This window comes from Hemitrygon akajei, chromosome 8, assembly GCF_048418815.1.
Source record: "Hemitrygon akajei chromosome 8, sHemAka1.3, whole genome shotgun sequence".
In the NCBI taxonomy this organism is placed as follows: Eukaryota; Metazoa; Chordata; class Chondrichthyes; order Myliobatiformes; family Dasyatidae; genus Hemitrygon; species Hemitrygon akajei.
In genome coordinates this window covers 17,937,226-17,958,331 of record NC_133131.1, presented here as the reverse complement: position 1 = coordinate 17,958,331, position 21,106 = coordinate 17,937,226, and the positions used below count along the sequence as shown (strand labels likewise).

General features: G+C 45.7%; 1 protein-coding gene across 1 annotated transcript in view; it reads right to left on the bottom strand.

The window, feature by feature from the left end:
• Positions 1-2,414: 2,414 nt before the first annotated feature.
• LOC140731691 (TNF receptor-associated factor 4-like) overlaps positions 2,415-21,106 on the bottom strand; it is a 114,403-nt gene continuing 95,711 nt past the window's right edge. Inside the window, exons 3-7 of the mRNA XM_073053375.1 lie at positions 15,983-16,087; positions 13,546-13,707; positions 10,030-10,191; positions 8,730-8,885; positions 2,415-4,881 (exon numbers count right to left, since the gene is read on the bottom strand). Coding sequence (XP_072909476.1) covers positions 4,249-4,881; positions 8,730-8,885; positions 10,030-10,191; positions 13,546-13,707; positions 15,983-16,087 — 1,218 coding nt within the window. The 3' untranslated portion in view covers positions 2,415-4,248. The remainder of the gene's footprint in view (positions 4,882-8,729; positions 8,886-10,029; positions 10,192-13,545; positions 13,708-15,982; positions 16,088-21,106) is intronic.

Here is a 21,106-nt window from a genome sequence, read left to right as displayed (position 1 = left end):
TGAAAAACTCACCCCTGACATCCCCTCGGTACCTATTTCCAAGCACCTTAAAACTGTGCCCCCTCGTGTTAGCCATTTCAGCCCTGGGAAAAAGCCTCTGGCTATCCACGATCACTGCCTCTCATCATCTTATACACCTCTATCAGGTCACCTCTTATCCTCCATCGCTCCAAGAAGGCCAAGTTCACTCAACCTGCTCTCATAAGGTACGCCCTCCAATCCAGGCAACATTCTTGTAAATCTCCTCTGCACTCTCTCTATAGGATCCAAGTAACTGGGCGGCCCAGGCCTGCTGGGTCAGAACGACCGGTTACTGTGCTGTATCTCCGGATAATGTAAAATAAAAATGATTGTTAACACATTGACACATTTCACTGTATGTTTCGTGATAAATGGGTTGGCACGGAAGTGTAGTGGTTAGCACAATGTTTTACTGTACCAGTGACCCCGGTTCGGTTCCCGCCGTTGCCTGTAAGTTCTCCCGGTGACCATGTGGGTTTCCTCCGGGTGCTCCAGTTTCCTCCCTCAGTCCAAAGACATACTGCTTGGTAGGTTAATTGGTCGTTGTGAATTCTCCCGTGATTAGACTAGGGTTAAAATCGGAAGTGGGGGGGGGGGGGCACGGTGTTGCTGGGCAACATGGCTCGAAGGGTTGGAAAGGGCAAATTCTGCGCTGTATATCAATAAATAAATAAATCTAATTCTGAATGACACTGTGTCCCGCTTTCTGATTACAAAGTCACGTGAATTTTGTGGTGACTAAAAATCCTGGGCCTTCCTATAGTGTTAAAGCCAGGAGTATAAACATCTCCTTAACTTCTGATGTAAAAATCCATCTGTGCATTGGGATTAAGCACCAATGAAATCCACACAAATGGGACAATGGTGGATTTTGCAGCAATCCGTACAAATTAATTCATTGATGAGGGAGCTATTGGCTGTGCTTGGCGAGTAACAGTGAGCAGTTTTAGCTGTTGTTCACATTAGAATTGCTTCCTTTCAGGATCAATGCTATATTGAAATCTGCACACAGCTTCATGGAAATCAACAATGCACTTTCCAAAGACATCAATAGCAAGGAACGTGCGGTCAATATCAATTGTATTTCCCCCCAGGTCCTAAAACCCACCCCCATCAGCTACTTGTGACATTTAACCCTTTGCACTCCTAACATTGTGGTCAGATACACAAGAAAGTCTGAAGACCCTGGCAACCCAAAGCAACACACACAAAATGGCTGGAGGAACTCAGCAAGCCAGGCAGCATCTATGGAAATGAATAAACAGTTGTCGTTTTAGGCTGAGGCCCTTCTTCAGGACTGAGAAGGAAGTTGGGGGGGTGGGGGGGGGGAATGCCTGAATAAAAAGATGTGGGGAGGGGAAGAAGGCTAGCTGGAAGGTGATAGGTGAAGCCAGGTGGGTGGGAAAGGTCAAAGGCCAGAAAAGAATGAATCTTGTTTCCATAGATACTGCCTGACTTGCAGATTTCCTCCAGCACCTAGTGTGTGTTGTAGTCAGAATTGTCTCCAATGTCTGTATTTACCATTAGCTATTATTGGCAACTTCTGATCGTCACTTCATCCAGCCGCCAATCCTCAAATCAGTGGAAATCACCGGGCAATCATTCTGTCAATCAAGCTTGCTTACTATTGTACTCATGCACGCAACTTAACTGCGACAATTCCCCACTCGCATCTTTCACTGGTAAAGGTTATCGCAGTTTGAGCTCGAGCTGCATGCATTCAAAGGGGAGTAATAAAGCTGACAGAGAGGATCACTGTTCGAGATCTCATTTCTTCTCTCAGGTGAGGTGGACAAAAATAATCCCACACCCTGCATTCAACTCACTAAGCAAATCACCTTGCAGTTTCTGGGAACTTAACGTCACAGTTACAACAAGTTCTAATACTTCGTTGCTCATGAGCTATTCCTGGCAATATCCCGAGGTGGTGAAACATGTAACTGCTAGTTATATTATGACACGTGTTTGTTTTTCATTGAACATTCCAGCACAGTACAGGCCCTTCAGCCCACAATGTTGTGCCAACCTTTTTACCCTAGTCTAAGGTCAATCTAAACCTTCCCTCCAACATGGCCTTCCATTTCTCTGTCATCTATGCACCTATCTAAGAGTCCCTTAATTGCCCCTAATATATCTGACTCTACTACCACCCCTGGCAGGGTGTTCCACACACCCACCATTCTCTGTAAAAAATCCTTAGCTCCAACATCCCCTAATACTTCGCTCCAATCACATTTAAATTATGACCTTGTATCGGTCATTTCCACCCTGGGAAAAAGTCTCTGGCTGTCCCTTGATCTCTGCCTCTTATCTTGTAGTTCTATCATTTTCCCCAAAATCCACGCAGTTTAAAATAAAGTCCTCTCCTCGAAAATGAGAACCAACACACGGAGTTTGTATGAATACACATTTTATTTTGAAAAAGACGAACATACAGGCAATCATCTCTTATTCTGGCTTTTAAGCATCTCTACCTCGATGATCAACAACAGAGCTAAAAAATAAATAGCTTTAGAAGGGAAATTATACATGGGAGTCTTGGAAAGCAGAAGGCAACTCCAAAGTTTTCCAAATGTTTTAAGTAACCTACAAAATGGAATTACATTAACATGCCATTGAGATTATTTCCCACCTCTTCATTATTTTTATTACAAAAACACTCTCGAGTCTCTAACCTACTACAAAAAAACAGTTAAAGTTGTAGATGTAATTTCATTTAAAATATTCAGCTTTAGAAAAAAATTTTCCATTTTCAAAATCGGTGAACGCAGACACTGACATAGAAACAGTTTGCACCTGATATCGTTTGCACTTAGCAAAAGATAGCAACTTCCATGAGGGAGCACGTGAGGGAAAAGAATGACTGAAAAGAGAGAAATTTAAAAAAACAATCCTCTTTAATTTCTAACATCACTGTGTTATATATTAGTAGCTTTAACTATTCACATCTTTGAATGCGGGCACTTACTTATTCCACATGGCTTAGTTCACTAAAACATTTTAAATGGGCATTTCTCAACAATCAGCCACGGTCAAATAGAAATATAAACTAGGCCGAAGCCTTCCTGTGGACCGAATGTCACTCCTCATGTTCCAAAATAACACTGGGATGAAAATAAAGGCCTCTCTTACCCTCTTCCCTCAGAATGTTTCTTTTGCTCTTTGAAATGGATGCCTGAAAACTTCCCATGTTAATCTATCAAAGTTATAGAATGGAGAAAAGTCAGAACAACCAGAGACAGCCCTGAACCCACATCAGCAGTCCCCAAAGTCAGTGGACTACACTCCTGCGAATCTTGCTGGCCACATGGCTGTCAGAGGCTGTGATCGTGTTTACGCACACGGTTGTTCTCCATGGACTACATTTTGACAAAGCAAAATGGGAAGAGGAATCACTTGCTTGTTAAAGAGACTGAGTAAATGGACGATGCTTCCTGTCAGGTGGAGAGTCTACAACCCACCCACTCGCACACTCACTGACCAGCATGGAATTGTAAGCAGCTACTCTGAAAACACTGAACTAATACTGAAAGCTGGCTTATGTTTGATCACCTGAGAAGCCAACTTTCAACAGCTTACAGTACGCAAGGTGATTCGTCCTTTTAACAAACAAACACACAAACATATTCGGCACCACCCAAACCCAGCCTGGAGTTGAGCCCCTTTGCATTACCGACTGTCACTTGAAAGAATTGTATCCTTCCCCCTTAATGGATATTGTTACGGTGCCCTTGATCTCTTCACACGGGTCGGTCTGTGGACAAAGTTAAAAGTTGCTTGGAGGAAAATATTTCCTTCTAAATCCAAACATGTCTTCAGACTGCCTCCTCCAGTCCTGCGTGGGTTGGATCTGTTTTCGGAGTGACCCCTCAGAGTGGGAATATAGATCAGACTGAGTATGTTCTCAAATGCCCCAAAGTGTGAGCACGGTTGGTGAAATAATGGCAAATCAAAATGAGACGTACATTTTCTTTGTTTGTTTAAAAAAAAGCCACACGGTGGAGGTATTCTTTGTCTCCCTGAAGTGGGCAGACTCACTGTTCGAGTACCATGCCATCTTTTGCACATACACAGTAGCAAGGTTCATAGTGCACAGAGAAATCCCAAATCTACCTCAGAAACTTTTGGTTCTCGAGCAATCTGTTTGTATCACAATGTACACTTATAAAAAGGAAAGCTTTTTAACATTAAAGGAAGTGAATTGGTCCCTTTCCTCCTGGCCAAGGCTCAAGCTATTATCTTCTGAGGGATCTCCACAGAAGCTCGGATAAAGATTGAATTGTCCCTGATATAATTCCTCTTCTTGATCTCCTCGTGGGAAATGAACTTGGGGTACCCGAAGCCAAGGCTGCTTTCATCCATGGAGTTCCTGGAGTTTAGAGGCTTCTGGAAGTTCTTCCAGTTGGGGTCGGGGGTGAAGGTTTCAGTGATGTGCTGCGGTTTTGACAGGGATGGGTCACTCTGGTCCATAATGGAGAAGGTCACCTTGTAGGAGAAGGGCCACTCCAGCAGGTTGTCGTACTCGCCTGGGAGGACGCGGATGTAGACCGACAAGTGGGTCCCCTCCCCGCTTCCGTTGCCGTTGAGGAATGCCGACACTTGCAGCTTGTAGCCGTAGCGATGGGTGTAAAACGGGGGGCTGAAAAACTCATAGTTGTTCCTCAGTTTGGCCTCCTGCAGCTTGCGCATGTAGTCGGCTATTTTCCAGATCAGGACACCGTCGCTGCCGACCGAGAGCTCCTCCACCTCCCGCCGCAGCTCCAGGATATCTTGGCGCTGTCGGCTGACCAAGCTGCACATGATATTCAGGTGCACCTTCATGCTCTCATCAATGTGTCTGCTCATCGCAATCTTGTGGCACTAGGTGGAAAACACACAAAGGCTAATTAGTTTTCAGTCCCAGGCATGAAAGCTTTAATCCATAAGAAGCCTGTCTCAAGGCCTCTCCGAGACGGGAGTTTCAAACGATGAGGACGGGACCTCATTGAAACCTTCCAAATACTAAAAGACTTGAACAGAGTGAATGTGGAGAGGGTATTCCATTAATAGGAGAGTCTAGGATCCAAGGGCACAGCCTCAGAATAAAGTGACATCGCTTTAAAACTGGTTTGAGGAGGAATTTCTTCAGCGAATCTTAGAATCAGAATCCGGTTTAATATATCCATCATGTGTTGTGAAATTTGTTAAATTAGCGGCAGCAGTACAATGCAATATATGATAAATATAGACAAAAAATGAATTACAGTAAGTATGTGTATGTATGTTAAATAGTTAAATTAAAAATAGTGCAAAGATAGAAAATTTAAAAAGCGAGATAGTATTCATGGGTTCAATGGCCTTTTAGAAATCGGATGGCGGAGGGGAAGAAACTGCTACTGAATCGTTGAGGCTTCTGTACCTTTCTTCATTACAGTAACAGTGAGAAGAGGGCATGTCCTGGGTGGTGGGGGTCCTTAATAACGGACACCACATTTCTGAGGCACCGGTCCTTAAAGATGTCTTGGACACAACAGAGGCTAGTACCCATGATGGAGCAGACTAATTTTGCCACGCAGGGCAGTGGAGGCCAAGACATTGGGTGTATGTAAGCAGGGGGTGATAGGTTCTGAATTGGTAAGGGGGGGGGGGGAGGAGGTAAGAATTGGTTTGAAATAACATCAGCCACGATTGAATGGTGGAGCCGATTTGATGTTTTGACTCTCATATACCTTATGGTCTTACATTAACTGTAATTTCCAAGAAATGTTCTAGTCACACAAAAAAGTCTTTCGTGTACAAAGTGCCGGTGCTTTGATGAAAAACTCTGCCAACGTGAACATTGCCTCTGCTCAGTGTTAGGATGACGTTAGAATTCACAGGTAAGTCCAGGCAGTGAGCGAGGGGGGCTGCCGTACTGTAGAGTAGAAGGGCAGGAGGCATCCATTTCCTGCAAGGCTCAGTCTGCTCGACACAGGGCAGGTGAGACAGAAGGACAACCGGCATGCTTGTTGTAACGTGTCATTTTGTTCCATGCTCCCCACCCCATCAATTTTGAACTGTACTTTATGAGGGTAAATTATCAAATTTTCCTTTGTGTGAACTTTGACAAACCCATTACACACTCCGTTGAGTACATACCCGGCTGCACTCACAAAATGTCCAAATAATCTATGGTTTCGGAGGGAATAACCTTGCCTGTGTCATAGCCCAAGGTCAGAGTAACATTTTACAAAAGCGAGAGTCCCTGTGACAAAATTTATGCAAAAAGGTGCGATTTTTTAAGAGGAAGGGAAAAATTATTACAACGCTTGGGTTGAAGCTGTCTTTGGAATGGTGATGCTGCTAGGGTGGGAGAGGAGAAGGGCTCAAGGTCACACCTCAAGGTGGGTGTAGTGGTGGATGAAGCCAGCGACAGCAGCTGCGTCTGATGCAGGTGGGAGGCCCCTATTCAAGGCACTGAGGCCCACATGAGTGATATTACTCACCCCAGCTTATCTTCCCAGGAGACCAATGAACGTAGTCCAGGCTAGAGGAACACCTACTGGAGATTAAGAGGCTGCATGTCTAGATCAGTTCTCTGCAAAGGGGATGTTGGGTACAGGCTTGCAGCCAGGGAAATCCATCATCTAAGTTTATTATACCCTTGCTTCTGGCGACTTTTTACCCAGGGATACACACGCCCACAAAGTCTGCCCACGGCTCCGCTTGAAGCTTTGTCGGAATGACACCAGAAGAGTGGGAACAAACTTGCAGGGCATGGGAATTGGAGGTCCCAGAAGACGGGCTGGAGCTCGGGGGTTCTGAAGAATGGATAGGGGCAGCGGGAGGTGGAGTATCAAATGAGCTGGGGAATCTGAAGGGTGCTTTGTTGTTATATGTTGCCAGTCAAGCTGTCATTTGCTTCCATACAGGTTGTTGTATCCACAGCGAGTCATTACCAGTGGCCTTAGTGCTACCCCCATCTTTTAGTGTGGCTCTCTCTCTCGTGATTAACGAGAATTTACTGCACATATTGCCAGTGCACTGGGGAAACATTGTAGGTTCTGAGGCACAGAGGCATCAGCTGTGAAACAGCACAGCCTCTCAGCCAAACAACTCTTTCCCATCCACCCTTGGTGATGGCCGTACAAGGTCGCACATCTGAACCCAATCCAGACATGTGGTGGAGCCTTCTCAATGAGAAGAGAGGAGTACAGGAGGGGTACAGTGGAGGAACTAGGATGGGGAAAAACGGCATGAAAGTCAGGGTTGGGGTTAACAAACGGAGAAACAATACTGTGCTGTCACATTTAATGCTGCGCAACCTGACAGCAGGCAAAGAAGCCGGGCCTCTTTTGTGAAAATGTGGGGGATTTGGACCACTTTAATGTACTATGGTTCATTGAAGATTGGAGCTATCTGGTTTCAAACTAACTCTGCTCACCTCCATTTAATTATAGCAGGGTCTTTTCTTCTTTAAAGAAAATAGGTCTAAATGTATAAACTACATGCAGACCACCAAAGGAAAGGACTGAACTGGGCCTGGTGACACAGGTGGGGCGGGAGGTTCAGCTATATATTGGGACCATGCATGCATTCTCCATGGTCAGAGAAACCTGGCATCACCGTGTTTGAAGGCCTGCAAGTGATGGTACAATCTATGGTGTTTGAAGGCCTACAAGTGATGGTACAATCTATGGTGTTTGAAGGCCTACAAGTGATGGTACAATCTATGGTGTTTGAAGGCCTGCAAGTGATGGTACAATCTATGGTGTTTGAAGGCCTGCAAGTGATGGTACAATCCACCGTGTTTGAAGGCCTGCAAGTGATGGTACAATCCACCGTGTTTGAAGGCCTGCAAGTGATGGTACAATCCACCGTGCTTGAAGGCCTACAAGTGATGGTACAATCTATGGTGTTTGAAGGCCTGCAAGTGATGGTACAATCCACCGTGTTTGAAGGCCTGCAAGTGATGGTACAATCCACCGTGTTTGAAGGCCTGCAAGTGATGGTACAATCTATGGTGTTTGAAGGCCTGCAAGTGATGGTACAATCCACCGTGTTTGAAGGCCTGCAAGTGATGGTACAATCTATGGTGTTTGAAGGCCTGCAAGTGATGGTACAATCCACCGTGTTTGAAGGCCTGCAAGTGATGGTACAATCCACCGTGTTTGAAGGCCTGCAAGTGATGGTACAATCCACCGTGTTTGAAGGCCTGCAAGTGATGGTACAATCCACCGTGCTTGAAGGCCTACAAGTGATGGTACAATCTATGGTGTTTGAAGGCCTGCAAGTGATGGTACAATCCACCGTGTTTGAAGGCCTGCAAGTGATGGTACAATCCACCGTGTTTGAAGGCCTGCAAGTGATGGTACAATCTATGGTGTTTGAAGGCCTGCAAGTGATGGTACAATCTATGGTGTTTGAAGGCCTACAAATGATGGTACAATCCACCGTGTTTCAAGGCCTGCAAGTGATGGTACAATCTATGGTGTTTGAAGGCCTGCAAGTGCTGGTACAATCTATGGTGTTTGAAGGCCTACAAGTGATGGTACAATCTATGGTGTTTGAAGGCCTGCAAGTGATGGTACAATCTATGGTGTTTGAAGGCCTACAAGTGATGGTACAATCTATGGTGTTTGAAGGCCTACAAGTGATGGTACAATCCACCGTGTTTGAAGGCCTACAAGTGATGATACAATCCACCGTGTTTGAAGGCCGACAAGGGAAGGGCAGGGTGGGAATCTTACCCTGTGTTTGCAGCCTGCCTCCTTGAAGGGACAGAGAACCATGGCTGTGTTGCAGTTGTCCTTCAGGTGATGCGCAAGGTCCTCCCGGGCGATGTTTGCCATTCCACATTGGTTGGGACAGGCCACTGGGTATCGTGGGCACTGATATTGGTGATTCTGTCGGAGAATTCAAACCGCAGTTATTTTCCCCGCCATTGGTCCACGTGAAACTGAAGCACATCCTGAAGCAACCTGGCCTCATGCCATTCTCCTCATTGCTGACTACAACAGAGAGAATCCAAGCAGGGCAGCGTACCTCCGCGTCCCCCTGACAATGGCCACTCTGTCCTGAGGCCCTGTTTCTCAGCCCATCACACTCTACATTGTTATGGCACTCTCCTCTACTACCCTCTGTTCCTCATACAAATGTTCATTCCCTCAAACTGGGCACAGAGAGGCCATCACAGCTTCACTTCTCCACGTCACAGGCACAGCCTCAGAATGAAGGAAGCCCCTTTCGAACTGAGCTGGAGGTATTTCTTTAGCCAGAAGTGGTATATCTGTGGAATATATTACCACTGAGGGATATGGCAGATCTTACTAAGACAGACCATAAGACATTGGGGCAGAATGAGGCCATTCTGCCCATCGAGTCTACTCCGCCATTCCACCATGGCTGATTTATTATCCCCCTCAACTCCTTTCTCCTGCCTTCTCCCCGTAACCTTTGACACCCTTCCTAATTATGAACCTATCACCCTCCACTTCAAATGAACTGGCTTCCACAGCCATTTATGGCGGTGAATTCAAAAAAGCAAATGCAATGTTAGCACTCACTTCTTAGTTGGTAAGGGAGCTAAGGATTGTAGAAGAAGGGGGTATGAGGTTGGAGAAAAAATAAGCCATAATTGAATGGTGGAACAGACTCAATGGGCTGAATGGCCTAATCATTCTCATACATCTTATGTTTCTAATTTTACGGTCAAACTGGATGTCTATTTATTCAGCATGAGGGGAAATCCTGGCATTGCCGCTCATCCCATGTCTCAAGCAAAGCCTCCAAAATGGCCGTGATTCAGACCAAGGATGTCCATCCCCAGAGCTAAAGTTGTGCAGCCTGCTTTGCAAAATGGAATCTGCACCGCACCCCGGGTCCTGATGGGCCTGGGCCACATTGCAGAGCAGCCTCTCATTTCTGCCAGGCACCCATCAAGAGGCTCCACGCGCCGCAAAAGGCATTAAATGGCGGTGGAAATACTCCCGTTGTAACCTCAGCCGCCACCATCTAAGCGGCAACCCTGGGCCCAAGCAGGAAACCAACCTGTATGGTGTCAAACACAAACTCCTTGCCGCAGAACTTGCAGGGCTGTGTGCGTTTGGGGCAGTCCGTAAGACAATGTTGTGAGAGCAAGCGCCGCATCATTCTGGCCCCACATTTGTTTTCACAGTACACGCTCTCTTGAGGGCAAATCCCCTGGTGATTCTGTGAGACAACGGCAGATACAACTTCATGAATACAAAGAGAATATTAAACCAGACAATAGCTTGGATTCCAGCATGAACGAACTCAAGGCCAAGGACTAAAATTAGATTAGCTTTATTTGTCACATGTACAAGAAAACATACTGTTAATGGACTGAAATCTAATCAGTCCTGGTCGCCATGCCTCAGTTACAAGCATAGCATGCCCACAATTCACTAAGTCTTTGGAATGTGGGAGGAAACCGCAGCTCCCTGAGGAAACCCACACGGTCACGGGGAGGACATACAAATTCCAAGGGGAAATGAACCTTGGTGGTCCTTACGGGGAAGGTATTCCCACAGTTCTGTTAGAGAGGAAGCTCCAGGATTTAGCATCATTAAGAATGAATGAGCCTTTCCCAAATTACAGCAGCGTTCCATTCCTGCGAACCGTCGGTAATCCAGCGTCGTTGCAAACCAACTTCACGCACAGCAGAAGATTCCTGCAGCATTCCTCTCTCCCTAAAAGCTGGCAAATCCATCATTTCAGTCTCTCAGACACTCATTCATATCAAGGGAGTTGCACGTACAGTAAGCCAGGCGTCGGTGAGCTATGGACAGCCTATATATATTTCTACTGTAGGCCAGGATGATATGTGACTGGAAGTGGACGTGAGGGACTGAGGTTCCCATGGGCCTGCTGCCTTCATCATTCCTGGGCTGGAGCAGTAGGAGCGAGGAACTGCCACGGATTTTGCCGCTGGTGCACGGTGCAGCCAGGATGTGCCAGTGACAGAGCAGACGAATGGGGTTAATCAAGCTCAGAATCAGAGTCAGGTTCATTATCACCAACGTATGTCATGAAACTTGTTGATTTGCAGCAGTACAGTACAATGCATGAAATATGATATACATTTTAAAAAGAAATACACACACACACACACACATATATATATTCATTTATTTATCTATCTATTTATTCATTCATTCATTCTTCTCTACACCTTGTGGTGCATTGGACAGCAATCTTGTTGTTTCTTTAGCATTTTGTCTGTTTTTTTTTACATATAACAAATAAGTATCTGATAAATAATATATATATTGTAAATAAAAAGAGCAAAACCAGTGAGGTCGTGTTCATGGGTGCATCGCCTGTTCAGAAATCTGATGCCGGAGGGGAAGAAGCTGTTTCTAAAACGTTGATTAAAACTCCGCTTGGTGTTGAACCTCTGGAGTGTTATTGGAATTGCATTCATCCAGGTAAATGGAGAGTATTCCATCTCACTTGTTCCTGACCGAACAGGGCACTGACATGTTCTGTTGTTTTACAGTCATTGCCCATAAGTCTTCAGCATAAAAGGTCTGTTTTAAGGCCAGCAAATTAAATAACCATCTCTTCTGGACAGAGCCAAACAGATTAATATCACGCCTGGCTGCACTCTAATGCTATCTCATTTATTCTACTGCATTGCACATTCAACAGCATCACTACCGGCAGAAACACTGGTAGGAGCACATACATGCAAGTACTGAAATGGAAAATCTCCTTTCAAGTATAACGTTTAAATGCAGAGGTTTTAAATGACCCAAAAAGCAGAAAATCAGGTTTAATTTGTTCACAGTTGCGCAGAGGAGGGCAGGAGCCACATCAATAAGTTCTCTCCCCTTAGCTTCTCCATGTTCGCTGAGTGAGGTCTGGAGACATCTGGCCCACACCAGTACTGAGTGCATCTTTAGCACAGGTTAGGAGCAAGTTCAGCACCATGGGAACGCCAGAATACATCTGGGCTGTGTTTACAAAAGCATAATCCATAAACTCACAGCGCGGTCGTGTGGAAAAGGCAGTTAAGGATACCAAGCACTACCCTGCCCCGTCGGATAACCAGTCAAACTGTGAGGGGCAACAAAGGTTAAATAGGAAGAACTGCAGCCTTTGAATAAAAGCATTGGACTTCAGAAAAATAGCTAGTGATGTTTCTGGATGTCTTGAGAGTGACTGGAAAATTTGGTCTTCTGTTGTTTGGCTAAGACTGAATCCCTATTGGCTCTGTTGTGGATTAGTCATTACAGCACAGGGCATTTAACTAAACCCATGCATTCCCTTTCATCAGAATGGAACAGTAATCCAGATCCTCTCTCAGCCAACAACAGTAATGTACAAAATAGCCATATTCACCACACACACACACACACACACACACACACACACACACACACACACACACACACACACACACACACACACACACACACACACACACACACACACACACACACACACACACACACACACACACACACACACACACACACACACACACACACGTTAGTCACTGGGTGATTTCTCAAGCACTTGTGACAGGCAAGTTGGGAAGCCAGTTGTGGGGCCTTTCACTTCTCAGCAACACCACCTTTGGTCCATTTGACACAAAAATACAAGGGGTGATTGATAAGTTTGTGGCCTAAGGTGGATGGTGTCAGTTTTCACATTTATTTTTCCTACATTTACACACTTAGTCCAGCGGTCGTGGAGTATACGTATCCCTTCTTTGTAGAAGTCAGTGACTTGGGCCTCCAGAAGTGGTCGACAGCATGGGGTGATTGATAAGTTCATGGCCTAAGGTAGAAGGAGATGAGTTACTAACCAAACTTTCTGCATTTTCACTCAGAGTTGAACTGCACGTGCATGTAACGAGAGCTGTATAACTCATCTCCTTCTACTGCAGGCCACAAACTTACCAATCACCCCTGCTGTGGACCACCTGCAGGTCCAAGATGCTCTCGTTACATGCACGTGCAGTTCAACTCTTTGAGTGAAAATGCAGAAAGTTTGAAGTTAATAACTCATCTCGTTCTACCTTAGGCCACGAACTTATCAATCACCCCTGCTGTGGACCACTTCTACAAAGAAGGGATCCGTTTGCTCCACGACCGCTGGACTAAGTGTGTAAATGTAGGAGGGGACTATGTTGAAAAATAAATGTACTATGTTTTCTAAAATTGACTCCTTCTACCTTAGGCTATGAACTTATCAATCACCCCTCATATACCAAGTTCTCCGTTAGTGTGTGGCTATAATTAAATATACATACATGATCTCTTATTAACCTGAGCAATGCTAGCGGCATGAGAGCGTAATATTAGCATAACAATATTACTGTACTAAGCAACGGAATTCCAATCCACTAGTACCTGTAAGGAGTCTGTACATTCTCTCTATGACTATGTGGTTCTCCAGTTTCCTCTCACATACCAAAGACGTATGGGTTTGTCAGCCTGTATTTCTAAATGAAAGCAGAATCTCCTGCCGTCATTATTTAATGTAGCCACATCTGTAGCCTGCCAGCATTTATCAGTCAGTCAGTGGTGGGCTCACCTCGTAACCTTCTCCGGTGAAGTCGTTGCCGCAGTATTCGCACTTGACGCGTCGCTTTGGGCAATCTTGCTGCAAGTGCTCCGCCAGGTCCCTCCTGCTCAGTTTGACGGTACAGCGGTTTGGGCAAGGTATCACATTAAATGGGCATGTGGCAAGGTGGGGCTGTGGGATCAGAGAACAAGATCAGGACACCACCAAAGCTAAAGTCCCTCAGACTCGCCCCCCAGTCTGCACTTCTGAGAAATTGTCGGCAGAGCATTGAAATTAGTCCCAAGGGTGATTATAACCAACTTGCCGGCGATATTCCTAATTAAGTTCCAAGTAGATTTTTTTTATCAAGGTACATATGTGTCACCGTATACAACCCTGAGATTCATTTTCTTGTGGGCATTTAGAAGAAAATAAAATGAGGCTTCCATTGGTCAGAGTTGACCAGAAATATTGCATCCTAGCTGTCTAGATACTCAAGCCTGGGTAGTACGATATGGAGAGCCAGCTGTTGCCCACGTAGCAGGCTCTCCCTCTCCACGCACCTGATGAACCCAAATGGTTATATTACGGACAGGAAAGGAATGGAGGGTTATGGGCTGAGTGCGGGTCGGTGGGACTAGGTGAGTGTAAGCATCGGCACGGACTAGAAGGGCCGAGAAGGCCTGTTTCCGTGCTGTTATGGTTATATGGTTCTAAATGATCCTTAGGGACTCCAGCACTGGAGTTTTCCCTCAGGGTTTACTCCCAAAGCCTTCCCCATGAGTGAGGCAGCGGAGGTTTGAGATCAGAGTTGTCTTTCTCCTGGATGAGCTGCCAACCATGGCTAACGAGCCCCATCTGCCCGAATACAAGAAACTAAAGAAATACAATAGAATTTATGAAAAACTATACATAAAGACTGGCCAATCACCATTGTGCAAAAAGAAGGTAATTTGTGATATATAGACACTGTATATAGATGGATGAATGAATGTAGTTATGATGAATACTGACGACATGAGATGTAACGTCTCTGAAAGTGAATCTGGAGGTTATGGAGTCAGGTCAGAGTCGTGGTCAGTGAAGTCATCCACGCCTGAGGGTTCCAGAGTAATAACTGGTGCTGTGGGATTTAAGGCTCCTGGCTGTAAGAAGTAGAGAGAAGAGAGCATGGCCTGGATGGTGGGGGTCCTTAATGATGGATGCTGCTTTCTTGTGGCAGCGCTCCTTGTAGATGTGCTCAGTGGTAGGGAGGGTTTAGCCCGTGATGGACTGGGCTGTATCCACAGCTTTCTGTGGAATTTTCTGTTCCCAGGCATTCCTAATGAAGAATCCCATCCAGGACTCAGGGATAGCTGAGAGGTGTCATTAGCAATGAATAGCCTATGAATGCTTCTCCTCACAGCTCTTGGCCAGTGTGGTACACGATACCCAGCGTCAGGGACCGATAACCCAGCAGAGATGGAAGGAGAACATATTGATGTTTTTGAGTCCTATTATTGAGGACACAAGAGCAATATTCTGAAATCAAAACTACCTATAGCTGCAGGTGCCCTAGGCAAAGCCCAATTTGGCCAACCTTGCTCTGGTCCCTCCTGGATTGCCTTTGACACAGAATACCAGCATCAAGTCTAGTAAGGACCAGCCGTCATTGCCAATGGAACTGCTGTTTCACATGCCCAGTGACCAGGTTCAACCCTGACCTCTGGTGACATTTGTGTGATGTGTTCTCTCAGCGGCCATACGCGTTCCCTCTAGCTAGTCTGGTCCTCACCCACCTCCTGAAGATGTGTAGGCTGGTCCGTTCACTCATCATTGTAAGTTGCCCTTAGTGTTCATAGGTTTTTTGGCAGAACCTGGGGAGAGTTGATGGGCACATGTGGAAGAATTAAATGGGAAACACAAGAGGTTCTGTGGATACAGGAATTTTGAAACAACATCACACACAAAATGCCAGAGGAATGTCTTGATGAAGGGCTGCAGCCCGCAAGCCCGACTGTTTGTTTTCCTCCACTGATGTTGCCTGACCTGCTGAGTACCTCCAGAAGCTTGTGTGTGTGTGTTTGCATAAAATGGTGCTTGATCATCAGCACAGACATGATGGGCTGAAGGGCCTGATTCTGTGCTGTGTGACTCAACAGTTCTTTGGCCACCACTGCGGAAAACAGGCAGAGGCTGGACCGCAGCAAAGGTCTGAATCAGAGTGTACTGATGGGGCGGGGTCCAAATATCCTCTGAACTAACTTGCTCTTGCTTTGATTTTCCATAAGCTCAGGAAGAGGAAGATCAGAGTCACATCGTGTAACAGACTCATATCTCTCAGCCACTGGTGCTTTTCTCTAAACTGGGTTGGTTTCCATCGTCCAGCATTAACACGCGAAGCACCCAGCAATAATTCCAACATCTTTTCCCAGTGTGATGCACTTCAACGGCCAACGGTCGGGTGCGAGGGAGCTGCAGAGCTTACCTGAAGCTGTTTAATCTGTCCTGTCCACCTGCAGCCTTCCTCACTATGGATGCAGCGAATGAGCAGCAACAGAATCTGAGCTTCCAACTCCGGATCGGGGTAGATCTGAAAGGAACAACGGGAAGCTTTGACCTCAATGAACAAGACATCTCCTCGTGGCTCATTGAAAGGCTCGATTATTTACGCGACCGAAGGAAACCAGATCCAGAGAGGGGAAAAAGATGCACTTAACGAAGCAACACCTCATTAAATTCTTATCCTCAGCCATTATTCTCTATAACGAGTCAACCCATAGCCGGAAAAGTGATGACCACCCCACCCCGGTAGGTTGTTTAATGTAACTCATTTTATTTATTCTTTCCACTTCACTTCTAATATTTATATCTGTGCACTTGCAATGCTACTGTCCCCAACCCCCCCACTCAAGACGCTAAGAGGGTGGAGGTGGTGGGGGGTGTAAAGTATAGTATGGGTGCACATAATATATCCAATTTAGGGAACAAAGAACTTTTCAGCACAGTACAGACACTTCGGCCCACAATATCATACTAACCCTATAACCTATTCTAAGATCATTCTAACACTTCTCCCCTACATAACCCTCTATTTTTCATCCGTGAGCCTATCTAAGACCTTCTTAAATGTCCCTAATGCACCTGCCTCTACTACTACCCCTGGCACGTTGTTCCACAAACCCACCTCTCTCTGTGTAAAGAACTCGCCTCTGACATCCCCTCTATACTTTCCTCCAATCACCCCATTTCCACCCTGGGAAAAAGTCTCAACTTTTCCTCATAAGTCCTGCTCTGCGGTCCGGGCGGCATGCTGGTACAACTCCTCTGCACCCTCTCGAAAGAGGGGCGGAGGGGCAGAGTTTAGGATGATGATGTTTAACGGCGACTCCTTTGCTTGCATCTTTGGAAACAGCTCCACTTCTATCTTTGATATCCCTCTTTTCCCCTTTCAGGGTTCTTTTGAAGACCCTGACCCTGGAGTTACACGCCGACTTCGGCTCTTTGCGGAAATGGGACCCGCTCTCAGGTCCTCACGATCGGCCGCTTTTTGACCCACACTCGACGATTCAGGAACAGCTTTTTACCCTGCCCCATCAGGTTTCTGAATGGACCACGTACACTCTTGTACGATTTATTCATTTTTGGAATTTACAGAATTTTTTGTCTTTGCGCTGTACTCCCAATATGAAAGATTTCACATCATATTCTGCAATTCAATGATGATAAATCAGATTCTGCTTCTGAAAATTCATTACTCTACCATCACCTGAACACATTAACAAAGCATTTCTTTCATGTGATGCTTGGAAGGATCTCAGAGTCAGAGATAGCACATTCAGCCCACAAGTCTGTGCTAATCGCCAGCCAGCCACTTATAATAATCCTACCTTTTTCTTTCCGCCCACCCTCGGCAATCGCCTTCCCCATCAGCACATCAAGTCTGCACTGCCAATCAAGCTCCCAACCAAACTAACCCTATATTAACTTCAATTTTTTCCTTACACTTTCCCACTAATGCCTTCAGCAGCTGTGTTTCTTTCATTAGGAGTCTGAGGAGATTTGGTACGTCACCAAAAACACTCGCAAATTTCTTCATTGGTACCGTGGAGAGCATTCTAACTGGATGCATCACCGTCTGGTATGGAGGGGCCAAACTTCAGGATCAATGTAAGCTCCATCATGGGCACTAACCTCCATAGTACCCAGGACGCCAAGGAGCGGTGCCTCAGAAAGGCGGCATCTACAACTAAAGACGCCCACCACTCAGGACATTCCCTGTTCTCATTGCTATCATCAGGTAGGAGATACAGAAGCCTGCAGGCACACACTCAACCATTCAGGAACAGCGTCTTCCCCTCTGCCATCCGATTTCTGAATAGTCATCGGACACTACCCCACTACGTTTTATTTCCTATTTTTCCCTGCTTTTTTAATTTAACTACTTAATAAATATATTTGAAATTTGTTAACTTCATGGCAGCAGTACAATGCAATGCACGATAATAGAAAGGAAAAAATATACTTACTGTAATTCCATTTGCTTCTCTCTACTGTCACGTATTGCATTGTACTGCTGCCGCAAAGTTAACAAATTTCACAATATACGCCGATGATATTAAACCTGATTCTGATTCCTTCATCCTCCAGCACTGCCACCCCTCTCCCTTTTCTATCATAAACAAGAGAAAATCTGCAGATGCTGGAAATCCAAGCAACACACACAAAATGCCGGAGGAACTCAGCAGGCCAGGCAGCACCTATGGAAGAAAGTGCGGTCGACATTTCGGGCCCAGACCCTTTGGTGGGACCGCTCCTCACCTTTTTTCTCTCCAGTCCCGCTGAAGGCTCTAGGCCCGAAACATCGACTGTAATTTTTTTCCATGGATGCTGCCTGGCCTGCTGAGTTCCACCAGCATTTTGTGTGTGGCCCTTTTCTATCAGTCACTTGCGCACTGAGTGGCCAACCTTCCGCGCGACTTTGAGAAGTGGTCACGGAGAGAACGTTTAAATTCCACGCAGGCAGCATTGCAGGTCTGGATTGAGCCTGGATCTCTTCATGTTGTGAGCCAATGGCTCGGTAGCCATGCTAATTCCACCTTCAGACTTCATCATTTCCTATTCCCAGACAACTTCCCATCCAAGAACTGTCCAGGCCCAAGTCTGCTTTGCTTCTAACATCAGATGAGATTGGGTGTTTTCAGGCCAGTATGGCTGCAGGCAATCCATCTGTTCACAAATTGGCTGCTCAGATATAAATAAGATTTCTATTTGTAATTCACAATTTAAAAAAAAATGGAAATTGGCTGATGAGGTGAGGTCATTTCCACCAGCAGCCACCCTGTTGTCACGCCTTAGTTTAAGGAACAGCTCCTTGCCGTGAAGATCCCTTGGGCTCAAACAACCTGCAGGTGGTCAGACACAGAGCGGTTGCCCTCGAGCCCGACGGGCAGCATTGACCGACAGCCCCTCTCCATCGGAAGACATTGGTGCCAAGTTCAGCAGCTTTGGGAGTTCCCAAGCCAAGATCAGCAAACCTGGCATGGATCGGGCATTGACCTGAAGCCTCATGGGGGGGGGGGCTGGAATAGCTTGTGTGGGGCACTGGCATGGCCTGACGTGTTGTTTCAACCATCCAGAACACATTAGATATACGAACTGGAAACAGGACCTTTGGGCTCACTGAAACTGTGCCAACCATCAACCCAGCCATTGACTCCAATCCCATTTTATTCTCAACAAATCCACCTCACATCCCTCCGCACACCCACAAGCCAGAGGACAACTTCCACTGGCCAATTAGCCTACCAACCCAAAAGTCTTTGTGATGTGCAAGGAGAACAGAGCACTTGGGAAATTTACACGGGCGAACATACAAACTCCACACAGAATGCACCCAAGATCACAACTGAACCTGGGTCTCCATCACTGTAAGGCAGTGGCTCCATTAACTGGGCTATGGCACTTATTATTAAAAACAGTCTGTATATATTCCCGCAAACGCGAGGAAATCTGCAGATGCTGGAAATACAAGCAACACACACAAAACACTGGCCCTGACGAAGGGTCTCGGCCTGAAACGTCGACAGTGCTTCTCCCTATGGATGCTACCTGACCTACTGCGTTCCACCAGCATTTTGTATATATTCTGCCCACTTTCTGGATAAAGAACATTATCCAACAACACTCTTCTGAAAAGTTCTGGCTAACATATTATATCATCAAGGAGTGTAAAATATATATGTTGTTATTACACTCCAAATGGACAGGAAAGGAAATCATGGAGTGTCAGTGAAGGGTCTGGGGCCGAACCGTTGACTGATTATTCCTCTCCATGGATGCTGCCAGATCTGCTGAGTTCCTCCAGCGTTCTGTAAGAGAGTTACTCTGGATTTGCAGCCACTGCAGAATCTTTACTGATGATGAATCGTGGAATGCGGCAGCTTGCTTGATATATACTTCTGCAGATCCTTCTTACTTTGAAATGATTTAGCATGAATGGTTCGAGAAGGAAACCGGCAGCAGTGCGTCAGATATACGTACTGTGGGTAGTCCAGCCACCTCCCTGCTTGTTGCCTGTCTGCCTGCCCAACGGATAATTGCCTCTTCACACACGCAGCCTGAGCAAGACACAAAAGCAGTGCCAGTGTTTCTAAATCCCCTATCATGCGAAGTAAGTGTGCAATCCATCTGTTAAATAAAAGCCTCTTGGTTTTGCATGTCGTACACAACTCTGATATCAGTCTGCGTCTTTCCTGGACATTCCACCTTCTCACCCATCCTTGGAAAAAGTACCCTGTGACAAGAGTTGCTGCAGAAATCCTGTAGGGAACTCCAAAGCGAAAGCTATCTGGGAACGCCACATCACAATGGTTATTTGTCAGTCTGTTGTCATTTTTAAGTTTTTTTATAAATTCAGATGGTTCCATTTATTTTCAGAGAATACAACCTGAATTTCTTAGTCTTCACAGGCATCCACGAAAAACAGAAGAACCTCAAAAGAATGAATGACAGGAAAACCTCAGAACCACAAAGCCCCCTCTGTAGTATTTCTTTATTTTTCTTGTAAATGTCTGCAAGAAAATGAATCTCAAGGTAGTATATGGTGACACTAAAGTACTTTGATTTACTTTGAACATTGAACAACGGAATAAGATGCCATGTGGCATTTGTGTATGTCAACCCAGACTTCGTCAATTATTTTTTTCCCCCAACTTCTTGTTGATTTTTATTCCTTAGTCCCGTACTCTGAGAACTGTGGAGAGCATTAAAATCACCACATCTCTGCTGAGGTAATAAAAATTCAGCTGACCTCCTGGTAATCAGAGATCCGCAGGGCACTTATCCACCAATCTGTGGCCAAGCCTTGCAGTGAGTCAGCCAATAAAATTATGCTCAGGGTGAAGCAAATCGAAGGCAACAGACCCCCTTCAGGAACTAAGTTGTAGGCAAAGATGTCAGGAATATGATTGTGATTTATCATGTACTGAACATTGAACACGGGACAGTACAGGACAGGCCTTTTGACCCATCAAGTCTGCTCCAAACATGGTACCAAATCAAAACCTCTTCTGCCCATACACGATCCATAACCCTTTATTCCCATGTCTAT